The 12,929-nt window shown below is 37.4% G+C and overlaps 2 protein-coding genes across 3 annotated transcripts in view; one reads left to right on the plus strand and one right to left on the minus strand.

Annotated features, from left to right (window-relative positions):
* Nucleotides 1–172: 172 nt before the first annotated feature.
* Nucleotides 173–7,586, minus strand: kmt5aa (lysine methyltransferase 5Aa). Its single transcript, XM_010773687.1, has 7 exons — nucleotides 7,339–7,586; nucleotides 6,224–6,368; nucleotides 5,002–5,284; nucleotides 4,802–4,889; nucleotides 4,183–4,242; nucleotides 3,278–3,468; nucleotides 173–2,847 (listed from the first exon to the last, which is right to left on the minus strand). Exons 1-7 carry the CDS (start codon nucleotides 7,345–7,347, stop codon nucleotides 2,637–2,639), a joined length of 987 nt encoding a protein of 328 aa, XP_010771989.1. The 5' UTR covers nucleotides 7,348–7,586; the 3' UTR covers nucleotides 173–2,636.
* Nucleotides 7,587–8,494: 908 nt separating this feature from the next.
* Nucleotides 8,495–12,929, plus strand: part of sbno1 (strawberry notch homolog 1 (Drosophila)) — a 20,062-nt gene continuing 15,627 nt past the window's right edge. For both annotated transcript variants that reach the window (XM_010773688.1, XM_010773689.1), the window contains exons 1-5: nucleotides 8,495–8,805; nucleotides 11,196–11,315; nucleotides 11,407–11,505; nucleotides 11,625–11,852; nucleotides 11,959–12,094. In XM_010773688.1, coding sequence (XP_010771990.1) covers nucleotides 11,196–11,315; nucleotides 11,407–11,505; nucleotides 11,625–11,852; nucleotides 11,959–12,094 — 583 coding nt within the window. In that variant the 5' untranslated portion in view covers nucleotides 8,495–8,805. The remainder of the gene's footprint in view (nucleotides 8,806–11,195; nucleotides 11,316–11,406; nucleotides 11,506–11,624; nucleotides 11,853–11,958; nucleotides 12,095–12,929) is intronic.

The following is a 12,929-nucleotide window of genomic DNA, read 5'->3' on the forward strand; positions in this document are numbered from 1 at the left end:
CTGTGTACCTTGCTATAATATCATCATTTTGCATAAATGGGACAACGTAAATGCAGCTCGAGTTGATTTGAGGCCCTTATGTGAGAAATAATAGCCTTAAGCAACATTCTTACTCATTTGAAACAAATCTAAACAAGTATATTAACCCAAAAAACAAACCAGACAACTTCTGTAACTTGCATAATACATCTTTATTCATCGATGCCTAAACCCCAGCATTAAGATTTATTTAACGCTACAACAGCAAAGATCTATTCAATCCTAAAAATTGCCAACAGGTCAGTTTTGCTCCATCTGGTATTATTCCATAAATTCTATAATTAACCATCAAATGTATTTTAGAAATCCAAAATGTAACATGTTTAAGAAAAGGCTCACATGTAATCATTTCACACCTGTTATACACAATGCTACCGTTAGTGTGGAGAAGGAAGGTCCAAATGTGTGTTACCTGAAACGTACCTTAAGATTGGTGTTTGTATTAACACTGACGATGCTTTTATATGGTATGTAAAATAATCCTGCAATTTCAATAATATACTGAATATTTTGGATACTTAAAGAAGTATTTTCATGATTTTTGAACACTTGTTTATATCTGTACAACCTCAACAGCCACAGAGATGCATCGAGAAATGATGGATAAGATTTGGTACAACAGCCTAACTTTTAGCATTGTTTTGCTAAAATATTAAATTCTGAGATCGTACAGAAATTAACATTTTTGGTAAATATGCAAAATCAATTTCTGTCCAGGAGCAAGATGAGAAGAGGATAAGCAAGTAGGAGTAATTAAAGATAAGTCCAAATATTCCTTTAACACAGAGCCCCAAAATCAATATACTAAACTGATAATTAAAAATGATTTATAATTTTCTAGCAATAGTACAAACCTATAATAAGAAAAAGGTATTAAATACATTATAATTCCATAATGCTAGAGAAAGTGATGATGCATGTTGTGTGTACATAGTTAAGATACACATAATATAAACTGATTTAGAACTGCTGATGTGGCCATTTTACTGTGGTATTTTCCTTTAATTAATACTGATTATACCTACTACCAATTAGCTAAAATGCTAATAATATTTAGATTTTCTAGATGAGGATAAATAAAAGCTAAATAGGAGCACTTTGGGGTATATTTTACCTTCTGGCTACAATTAAATGGAAACGCAAAAATATAAAATAAAAAAATGACCTGTTGGCGGTTCAGCTGTTAAATACTTTCACATTAAACAATATGAACAATATTTTTGTTAGAGGGAAGAACGGTTGTGTAGAAAACCTGCAAAAGTCTACGATTTACCGAAATAGTGTAACAGTTCACCAAAAACATGGCAGCACAGGACATGTTGGAGAGGCTGGTGTGTGTTTGCATTTAATATACCTAAAAATGCAAAACTTTGCAGCAAAAATGTTTGCATAAAGTTTTCTGGCATGTCCGTGTTGGTTAAATAGGAATCTACAGCTAGGAGATGGTTAGCTTAGTTTAGCTTAGCATAGAGACTGGAAACGGGGGAAAGCAGCTAACCAACAGCCTGAGCAGTTTCAATCACGATGAACCTTTATTTTATTTTAACGTGAACCGTTTAGGTCAGCTATTGATCATTTTAGCTATTTTGAGACTTTGTTTTGGTCCTTTCCCCCTCCTTTGAATATGGGAATTCAAAATTATGCTACTTTAAGACGATTTGGGGTGTTAGCAACCCAGACTAGCTTTGATATCAAACATGACCTCTTAGCAAAAAAAGTAAAAACTATCCTTTAAACCACCCTTTGATTTGAAACTAGCCAATAACTATATTTACATGTTACGATAATGATACATTTGAAAGTTTATGTAGAAATGTCAAATCTAAATTCCTGTGTTAAGTCATTTATTAAATTTCATTTATATTAGTAGATATTATATACATGTTTATTTTAACCAAATATAGTGTAGGCCTTTGATGATGTTTATTGTGAATCTTAAATATTATAAAATACAATATAGGTTAAAAGATTATTCATTAGTATTCCTATGTAATCTTTAAAGCCTCCATGTTCAACATCAGGTTATTATACACTTCAAAAAAGTAAAATACTCGAGCGTCAAATGTTGATTTGTCATCAAGACCAAAAATACCAACTGAACCATGAGTTTGGTAAACTGTTACGCTTAGCGGTAGATTGTGTGAGTTTGGATGGCTGAAATCTAATTCCACTAGAACACCAACATATTTTGCATCTCGTCTTCTCGCTGATCCAAAACAGGGCTCTGGGGCCTCGTAAGTATTGCTAAGTATCTAACTACTGATTAAGAAAAACGCAGTATAAAATTGCAGAGCATTAACTACCACCTACATGCTGTAGAAGCATTGGTCTATAGGTAATACAAAATGTACAAAACAAATATGCTGCAAAACAACAAGAACGTTTCATACACATAAATAAAAGTACAGGTGTCCTCTGACAAGGCAGAAAGACATTAATCGAAATGTGATAAGTACCCCTGAACACTAACCCGCCCCCCCCCCACTTCCTCATTATTGAACAAAAAGGGTACACATTCTGTTTCTAAGGCATTTTGTACACTAGCTATTGAGAAACACAAGTGTTACTGTGTGTTTCCCTTTCCTTTCTTTAGAGGATCAGTATTTGAGCCAGGGGTGGGCTGCGATGGAGGCTTTGCTCCGGTCTCCATAGTCATAGAGCAGCTCCTCGCCCTCGTCGACGTTTCGAGAGGCAACGAAGATCAGGTGAGGGGCCCCGTTGATTTCGTGGAGTTTGGTTTGGCAGTTTCCGATTTTACTGTGATTTATCAACCTACCCATTCGACCAGACTCTTTTGTGGCATCCACACTGTGGAAACAAAACGCAGATATTAAATACACCTGAACGGCTACTAACATTTTAATTCAATAAGGACATACAATGTACTCTTCTTAGTTATAATTAGGAGTAGATTTTCATCGACTCAAACCCTGTTTTGACTCTCGAGAATAACTTTTTATTTATAGGGGAAATAAATATATCTTAACAGTCTGACCTGTATTTCTTTCCACAATAAAAGTTATGTTTATCATCAAGCATAAAGGTCTTTGCTATGTTTGTAAGGCTTTTGTGACAGACTGACAAAATATTTGATATGAATAGGTAAACATTAACCAGTATAGGAAAATAAAAACGTGACTGCGTTTTGGTTTCTGATGAGGACTTAAAACCTCAGCTAATGTATTTTGACCTGCGATGTATTTAAATGTTGTGGTGGTCATGCACTGATTGATCATACCAGTATGTTTTGCAGAGGTGCTGGAAGTAGTACATGTAGCAGCCGGTGGCGGGGTTCAGGGCGTACTCCGCCTCCCTCTGTTTGGCGTCGGTGATCTGCAGCAGGTCTCCGTGGTACTCCACCACATACTCACTTTTCTGGAAACACCGAGTGGCAAACACCCCCCTCCCCTTTCCTTCAATATGCTGCACCTACAAAACAGAATGAGAGGTTGGCTATCATAAAACAAAAGGGTAAATACAAAATAAAAGTAATATGTATAACTCAGTCCATTTACTTTGAAAATGTGATGCAATATTTCACCACTTTTTCTTTGGTTGTTTTGTAGCAGAATAAGATTAGCTGTGAAATAAAACTGCATTTTTGATTGCAATACTTTTCCTATGGACGACACTCTGCTGCGTTTTCTCTGATGTACCTTATCTACAAGCAGCAAAATTCCTTTCCTCAAATGTTCTCATCTTTTTTGTCCCAATTTCAGATACTTTTCTCTTATTCAATCCAGATATATTAATCCCATTACATATTATGATTGTTGTTACTTTTACATGATAAATGCTAGCAGGGATATTTATAATTTTGCACAAATAAAATCTACTTTTCTTGAATATTTAAATTAGATGTGCATTTTCCAAATAGCATAATCACAAAGTTAAATGTAGGATTGCTGAGGCTGGTCATAGATGTGATTAATCATGTGATCACTTTAAAATCTCTACTTAAATGTTCTCTATCATAGGAGAAAGTTTCATTCATTCAATGTAATTAACACATCCTGTTAAGTGGGAGCAGAGTGTGAAAAGGCTAGTGACATGTGTGTGAAACTGATTAATTGTTTTTTATTTGAGTGCTCAATTAGCATGATTAAAGACATTTATTTTGAAGAGTGAAAGAAACGTACGTACCTCCATTCCTTCTTCTATTCCCTTTGTGATGAGATCATCGATGTGTCTCTTTTCTTCACACTGGAAACACAAAGCAACACGAGAGGGCGTTAGTGACGAAGAGCAGATTGTATTCCTCTCTCTCTCTCTCCTCTCACACACAGCACCAAGACACACATCCACACTGCGTCAGGCCGTTGTGTCCTTGGACACTTCACCTGAATTTGTTCCTGTGGGTATTGTCCACAGTACATGATCATTACATGTATGTATGATATGTATGTGTCATGTGTGTTTGTAAGGAGCGCTTTGAGTCATTGAAAAAGCGCTATAATAAATGTAAGGATTATTATTATATAAGAAGCATGTGAATTTCACACAATCAAAAGAAAGATATAAGATGAGATAATTACGGAGATCCATCCTGATTACATTTGAATCAGACGATTTGGTGTTGCTTGTGTAATTACTTTGATTGAAGCAAAAATATGTATCTGTCAGTAACTCCAGAAGTAATATGATACATTATATCAATGCCAATACTTATATACATATATAAAATCCAATTGTATTTCAAATTTCAATCACAACAAATATATATTTATTATGTTTCATTTGAACAGAAGTAATTGTGTCTTACCTGTAGCTCTGTTTTACTTTTCCTTGAGCTTCGTCTTATTGGATAGTAATCGGTAACTTTTCGGTTTTGGGAGTTTTTCCCACTTGCACTGGAGAGCAAAAACAGAAATCACATGAGATATATGAAACACGATCACACTATAACGTTGTCTTATTCGATTTCTTCATAAAAAAAGGCATGAATACTCAGGACGTGCGTACATTCTTTTGGCGGACGTCCTCCCTTTGAGGAGGGCGGCTCTCCTCTGGTAGCTGTGGAGGGTGCTGCTGTTGTTGTTGTTGGAGTGGAGGGGCGCGTGAGACAGGCTGTTACCCAGAGGCAGGGGGAGTTCAGAGGGGGAGCGAAGGCAGGTCTGAGCGCAGTGGAGCTGCGGAGGATGTTCATCTGGCCAGCAGGGTGAACACTGGCTGTTGCTGCTCTCCATCTCTGGGAAATCCGTCTTTGAGTCTTTGGGTGTGGCGCTGATCGAGTTGGTTCTCCTGCCTGGAAGAAAAGAGAGAATGAAAGAATAGTCTAAACGCCAGCCTTTAAGAAGAGAATGCTATGGAGTAGGAGGAGCACTGTGAAGTGGAACTGTTACTCAAGAGAACAATGAGCATAAGGCGGTAAAAGCGGCAACAAACATAAATAGAGTCATTGGAAAGCTAATCTGTCGATATATTATAGAAGTAAAGTGCCTTCATGACTTCAAACATTTGTCTGTTTGCATTTCACATATTCATTTGTTATTAGACTAAACAGTATTCTGTTTTAGCTAATATTATACTATTTGACCTGTATATAGTTTACTTCTAACACATTCAATTGCAAATTGGTCGCTTGCAACATTCTCTTGCATTTTATTTAGACTCTGTTTCTTTTTTAACTCTTTTGTATTGTTTATGTCTTATATACATTTATGTTGCATCGTTAAAGGGGCCCGGGATGTTTTTCATTGCCCTAACTACAGTGTAGCTACTGTGCATATGACTCGGTACCAAGAGCATTCTCCATCACGAGGGGAACCAGGGCAATAGGTAAAGAGTACAAACACATTGAATCATAAAAGATATGCAAGCGTAGCAATAATGTTCTTTTTACAGGAGACCAAAAACAGGATCGAACATGTGTGTCTCTGTCTTGTTTTTAAACGTCTCCTTCTCTGCCCATCCAGACTAAAACAAGTACTAGAAGATTTCAAACGAAAAAGGGGTCAGCAGCTTTTTAAAAAGTCTCCACTTAAGAGGTTACAGAGGATAGAAAAGGGTCAAATGGATGCTAGGTATAATATAGGTAAATAAAGATTTAGCTTCATTCAAATGTGTGGTTTCTTCTTCTTCTCTCTGCCAACTATTACGTAATCTACTGAAAGATAAACAGAGGTGTGTTAGCTCTCCTGCGCAGTGTTACAACTCGTCTCTACTGAGCTGCAGAGACACTCACCCTCTCCCAGCCTCCGAGCATCATTCTGCGGGAAGCAGACTGGAGAGCATCTTCCCTCCTGGGTCAGCTTGATCTCATCGTGGACTGCAGATATGGACTTGGTGCTGCTTCGGACAGTGACTGAATGGCTGTTGCAAACAATATCCTGTGAATGTAGGGAGAAATGTATTTAGTGCATGCTTCCTGCCTTGTGAACAGGTTCAAACCCCAATGCATGTCATTGTGTCCCTGGGCAAGACACTTCACCCCAAATTGGTCCTGTGGGGATTGCCCACAGTATTGAGTATGTAAGTCGCTTTGGATAAAAGCGACAAATGACATGTAACCGTCATATATTGGTATATACAAGTAAACTTTATAAGATCTCAGAATAACAGCCCTGTTTTCAGCTCAGCAATGATGCATTTTTCAAGATTGAAAATATTTGTATGTAGAAGTAGTATTATGTTCTAACCTATTAAAGAACACTTCAGTTTATCACAAACAATAAAATCAACACATCTTGAGATGTATGGTTGACACTAGAATGGAGAGGTATGACATTGACAACGTGTAAAATTCAAAAGTAACTAGAGCTGTCAAACAAATATAGTGCAGGATAAATATAAAAACGCGTATAATAGAGCTGTACTATGTGTACTATGTATGGAGTACTTGTGTAAATGTCCAGCAGTGGGTGGGGCCCTGAGGAGGGAAACATGCTGGCTCCACACCCACACCCACTCTGCCATCAGTCCCTTTAAATTAACAGGCCTCTTGGCCCAGTATCTACTGGTCAAATCCACTCAAATAAAAAAATTAAAACCCCTCAACATCTGCTTTTCAAACGACTAACTTATATGAAAAAACGACACATGCGCGTTTCTTGGAGTCGTATTGTGTCCTAAATCATGTTTATGCTCTCAGACAGCAGACACATGTAACGTAAAGCTAATGTTAGCAAAGCACTTCAACATAAACCGACTGTAAGTAACTCACAGCCAAAATAAAGATAACTCCGTTTGTTTTTATCTTGATTTTAATGCAAAAAAATTGAATCTATCTCGAAAAAAGAAGCGTAAAAAACAACTTAATTAGCTTTTCGTTTCGTTAGGACCTGAAACAAGCAAACTTACCCCGTTCATGTCCGACTTGTTTTTGTGGCTTTCTCCGCTCGGCTCTTTTTCGTTTCGATGAAAGAATATAAATGAACTTTTCGGCCGGGTCAGAGATTAACCTCGCCCTGCTCACACGGCAGTGCCCTCCCTTCCCTCCGGCCCCCTTCCACGGTGACTGTGAGCCCGTGTTTTGTTGTTTGAACTGCCAGCAGCTCAGCCGATGCAGCCTCCACAGCTCCTCTCCGCCATCTTTCTCCATGAGAATGAAGGAGACGGGGAGGCGCGGCAATGTCGCTCCCTGTATGCCGACAGCGGTACTGCGTTTAGATAACATATAAACATTATAAATTGTTGATATTAATTTAGGATTTTTTTCACAGAAACATGCAGACACTACTACATTTTGGCTGCAAATATTGTACTTATTACTCCTCTATATTAATTTGATAGCATTTGTTAATAGTTAATTTTGCAGGTTAATATTATGAATACAAAAATGAAATCAACTAATACAGTATGGTATACTATAGACTTTATAAACTCCAGTGATATAAATGTTATTCCAAGAATGGATAAGGAATACTGTTAGATTTGGTACTCAATTTTATTTTGCTGCTAATACTTTTATTTGAGCAAGATTTTGAATTCAGGACTTTTACTTGTAACAGAGTATTTTTTACAGTATTTTATTATTAAGTGTACTTAAGTATAAGTTGTGAGTACTTCATCCACCACTGAATGTTATAATAAATACATGTTTTTTACAATTATTATTGTGAAGAATTTTAGTGCTTAAATTGCTTCTATTTTAGTGTTTTAATTGGGTTTGTGGATGCTTTTGGGACATGAATATTGTGGGGGGAAATGTGCTATTTGTATTTTTTTAATTTTTCGTATGTCTTTGGTTGTGTTGCGTATTTAAGTGATTATTTCCATGTTATGTGTAATTGCCATCATGATCCAAAAGGGGAGGGGGAGGTAAACAAATACACAATTGGTCACAAAAAAATATAAGATGAAGATGCAGATAATACAAGTTGAATATTGCTGGAGGGAAATAAGCATGAATGTTTAAAGAGAACTCAGTAAAATAAAAATAAGCAGAGGATGGAAAAACAAAAAGGAAGAGAACAGCGAAGAAGAAAAAAAAATATCGTCACTTCCTACGAAGATCTCGCGTGGTCACGTGATGTTGCATTAGCTCGCTGACTCTGCTATGTTTGTCGTTTGTGCTAACGTTTCAGAAATGCTAACTTACTCGCTTTTATCGGTTTATCGTGTCAAAAGGACGTCCCTCGGCTTTCCAGAGACCCATTTTTACCGACGGTGGGCGAGAAGTTTGACTGCGAAAACGGGCCTTCGCGTCACGTGACCAGCATGCGGCTGAGCGTTTTATAAAAAAAGATGGCGTGAGAGCGGCGGAGCGAAGAGGACAACAAACTGCCGAACCGGAGCGGCGAGAGAGAGCAGCTCTTGAACTGTCAAGTGAGTTGATTTCAGCCTGGGGATTTGTTAGTTTTAACACTAAAGCCCCGGTTATTATTAACACAAATGTGTTGGGGCTTGGTAGTACGTTTACAGAAAGTATTATATATTTCAATTTTAAGGTGTACGTTTACTCCTCGTTGCTAATGTTAGCTTAGCGACAGCAATGACACTGAGCACAACATCACAACAATGCTAGGGGGCTGATAGCTGAACCCCGCCGCCGAACCCTGCCTCTGTATGGGGATAAGGTTGAGGAAGGACACACTCAAATGTAAGGTTTAGACGCTGTTTTGAACACCTATTGTTAGTGCTGTATAAGCTGGCTAGTGTTATTTTAGCAACGTATCATGTTAGCGAAAACAAGCTAGCTTTGGATTGCACCTTACCTTCAACCTGTTTATTCTGTATTCCACCATTTACTGTCAACTTCTACTTGACAAATATGTGTATTGAGTTATTATAACATAACGATTACAACATACCGTTCTATTTGACATTAAATGCACACATAATGAAAATAGCTCAAGTTCACTGTGTAGTTATACTTTCCCCACGTTGTATTGCAACTGTGGAACAACCATTTCCCCTTGGGATAAATTAAGTTTTATCTTATGAACTTGTTGCGTTTAATGTCAACAGCTTATTATGTAACCCAAAACCACGACTAAATACCAGGTATTAACACAATATTAGTAATTGGTCTCAGTGTGGATAACGTTAAAAGCTAACTGACATGTGTGTCTCCGTGATGACCGTTAATGACACAAAGCTTTCTTAAAATTGTAGTTTGTTGTTGGGCATTAAGGTGTTTGTCCTCACTGTTGTGTCTCTGAAATGAATGTGAAACTGTCTTAGTACGTTAGCTCTCTGTTAGCACAGTTTAGCCGTGTCACCCTGCTTTACCCAGGCTAGTTTAACAAGCTAGATGGTATGGCAGCTTGTAAGGCAAAGGTTAGCTGGTTCCAAATACATTTGTTGAAATACATCAGCGTTCTAAAAGCCTGGTCCCATCATACATCATATGTGCCTGCTTTTATTAAAATTAGCATCCTACGGAGCCAGCTTGGAGGTCGGGGGCGTTAGAGTCAGAGGGACCAGGAAGTTGTAGGCACTAGAGCACGGCATTGCAAACACGTGTCTTGTTTTGGGTCACTTTGGAACAAGTCTGACCTGGTCTGCAGACGCTGCTGTTAGATATGGCCAACTCTCCTTCCTCTACATAGTTTGTCTGGATTTGGAGTGAATTTAGGTATCTCGATTCAGTGTTACGTTTTTAATATCATTTTCGGCGTGCTCTGCAGGACGAGATACGGCGAGGTGAACGTTTTAAATAGGTGTATTATGATGCTTACGTTGGATTGAAATACCGTGTGTTATAGGTACACTATACACGTTTGGTCTTTTAATGGTGAAGGTAAACACATGACATCTTAGTTTTTCTTTGGGAAACTGGGCATTGAATTTTAAATCGCACTCCGTGTTTCATCTCATGCGTGTACCACACATGTGGGTCCTAATATCCCTTTTGGTATTTTTTTTTTGTATAGTTCATGTGTTTTTTGAGGGTCACATTTCTGTTATGTTTTTGTTTTTGTAGGAATGATCAGTTGCATTGCTTCCCTTATGGCTATCCTACATAGAGTTTAAACTAAGTATTAGTTTGATGATATGCTTGTAGTTGTTAGCCTCATCTGGTAACCTCTGGGGCAGATAGACATGTATTCTTTATATTTGTCTTTTCCATTGTTTTATTTACACACACCACTCCCTTTTAATACATAACGACTCCTCGATTTGCATATAGTCAGTACAGTTGGGAAGAAATGTCTTTGTGCTTTTTACAACTCAAATGTTGAACTCGCTAGTGTTGCTGTGTGCATGCATTATGTTGTGAAAATGTTTGAGTTTGGTAGAAGACAATTCGCGTGGGATTTTTTTAACAAAGGAATTATTCTTCATCACATGCAATAACCACAAGAAACAGGTTTATTACCAGGTAGGTTTACAAGTATGAGAAATTTGACTTGGTGTCGTGGTGCATACATACAAGTAAAACAAGTATTGAAAACACAGGTAGAGAAGTAGAAAAATATAACAGTATTTACATCGCAATAGAATAAAATGTGGAATAAAAATCGGCGGTAATAAAAAGAAGAAAACCGATATCGTTGTACATTGTGTGCATTAATGTAATTCATACAGTCTGTGTTGTGGCTGTAACTTTTCACACTTTAAGAAGCCTCCACATGTTTGACAATCTTTCTATAGATACAGTGTACATGTACAATGTAATTGTTTTGTGTAGTGATTTAATCCGCTAATTCTTAAACATTGTCTTTTTTTATAATTTTATCATTGTTATTAATAGATGTATTCTTGTCCTGCAGATGGATCCTGGACAGGATTTACTCCTCGCTGCCCTGAGTGAGAGTGGCATTTGTCCAAATGATTTTGGCTTTTTTGATGTTGATCCTCAGGATGTTGCACAGCCCTCCACAACCCAGCAAGTAAGTTGGTCTTTGTTCAAATGGAAGATAATAGTTTTCTTAATGTTATCAAAGCTATATGTTAATGTTCTGATTTTTGCTCCTCTTCCAGTCTATCTCCATCAGTGCCCTGGAGGGTGGTATGGGGACAGAGTCGGTGGATGTTTTTCGAAATAATCCTCCAGTTCCAGTACCGATTGTTACTATCAGGGTGAGATTACACATTAACAACCTCCCTTAATTAATTATTTAGGAAAATGTTAAGTTGCAGCTGATGTTTTGTTTTATGTATTAAAGTAATTTATTCTCTCTGCTCAATGTCTTCAACAGCACAAACCTCAGCCATCAACCACCACGTTTGTCTTAAATCAGCTGAATCAGTTGCCGTCACTAGGAGCTGCTGTGACCAAACAATCAGTAACAAATCCCATCAAACATACCATAACTGTCACCAAAGTGGTCCATGTTAGTAATTCAGCTTTGCGAGGAACTTCAACCCTATCCTCTACAAGTACCCCTTCTTCAGCGCCGACAGTAGTGCCTTCTAACAGAGATCAGGTACGTTTGTGGAAACCATGGTTACAATTCCAAGGACACAACAGCTTAGAGAAATGCATTTAGTTTGATTATTCTGATTTTATATACATTTATTTTGTTGTTGTAGCAAATTCAGCTGAAAGACCTCCTCCGAACTGGCAATGTGAGGAGCACTGGTCTTAAAGGGAACAGTTTGATGGAGCTCATGAGACTGAAGCCTCCATCTAACATCGCTCCACCAGTAGCAACGGCAACCTCAACAGGTCAATTGTTATGTTATTTATATGTATAAATAGATTTGTGTTTTAACTAGGGCCGGGACTCGATTAAAAAAATTAATCTAATTAATTACAGGCTTTGTAATTAATTAATCGCAATTAATCGCATTTTTAATCGCATATAAATATTTGACCTGAGAACAGTGAGAAGCAATTTTTTTCACATGGATTTTAGTATACCATTGAATAATGACTGAATACATAAGCTTAAGCAACAAAACATTGTTTATTTTTTTCAAGGAGGTTCTTAACCAAGACCAACAGAAAAGTGCAATTTTTGCCATAAAGTGTAGCAATAGCATATTTAGGAATATAGTACATTTCAGAGATTCAGGTAGCCTATAGGTAGGTAGACCTTCTGTAAACTATAACACTTTGTTTTTTAAGTAAAACACAATACTTTCAAGCAGATTCTGCACATTTCAGACACCTCTGACTACTAGCAATACATCCTCTCCTGTCTATCAGAGGCCACATAACAGACTTAGTTGAATCTACCGACCGCACAAGATCTGATTTAAAAGAATCCTCATATATACTCAGTCCAAAGTCATTATCTCAAATAACCTTCGGCCCAAAGAACCAAGATAACAGTTCGAACAATAAAGTGCCAGTTGGCAACCAAGACAACGTAAGTAAATAGTTCAACATACCAAGGTGTACCCCATTTAAAATAAAATAAAAAAGTGCCAGTTGATTACCTCAATCCCTCCTATTCTTCCAATATCGCCCTGATGAAAAAATAAAAATCTCTTCTGTTGGGCATAGGCCCACATGTTTTGAAGTCAATGCGAAATTGGGTTGTTGGGTCCTTGTTACT

The sequence above is a fragment of the Notothenia coriiceps genome, unplaced genomic scaffold (assembly GCF_000735185.1).
Source record: "Notothenia coriiceps isolate Sejong01 unplaced genomic scaffold, NC01 NC01_scaffold00012896, whole genome shotgun sequence".
Classification (NCBI taxonomy): Eukaryota; Metazoa; Chordata; class Actinopteri; order Perciformes; family Nototheniidae; genus Notothenia; species Notothenia coriiceps.

Coding starts and splice junctions, on each gene's coding strand:
- kmt5aa (XM_010773687.1), bottom strand. Junction 4,890..5,001: donor AGGACGTCCGCCAAAAGAAT/GTACGCACGTCC, acceptor TTTGCTCTCCAG/TGCAAGTGGGAAAAACTCCC. Junction 3,469..4,182: donor GAATAGAAGAAGGAATGGAG/GTACGTACGTTT, acceptor TCTGTTTTGTAG/GTGCAGCATATTGAAGGAAA.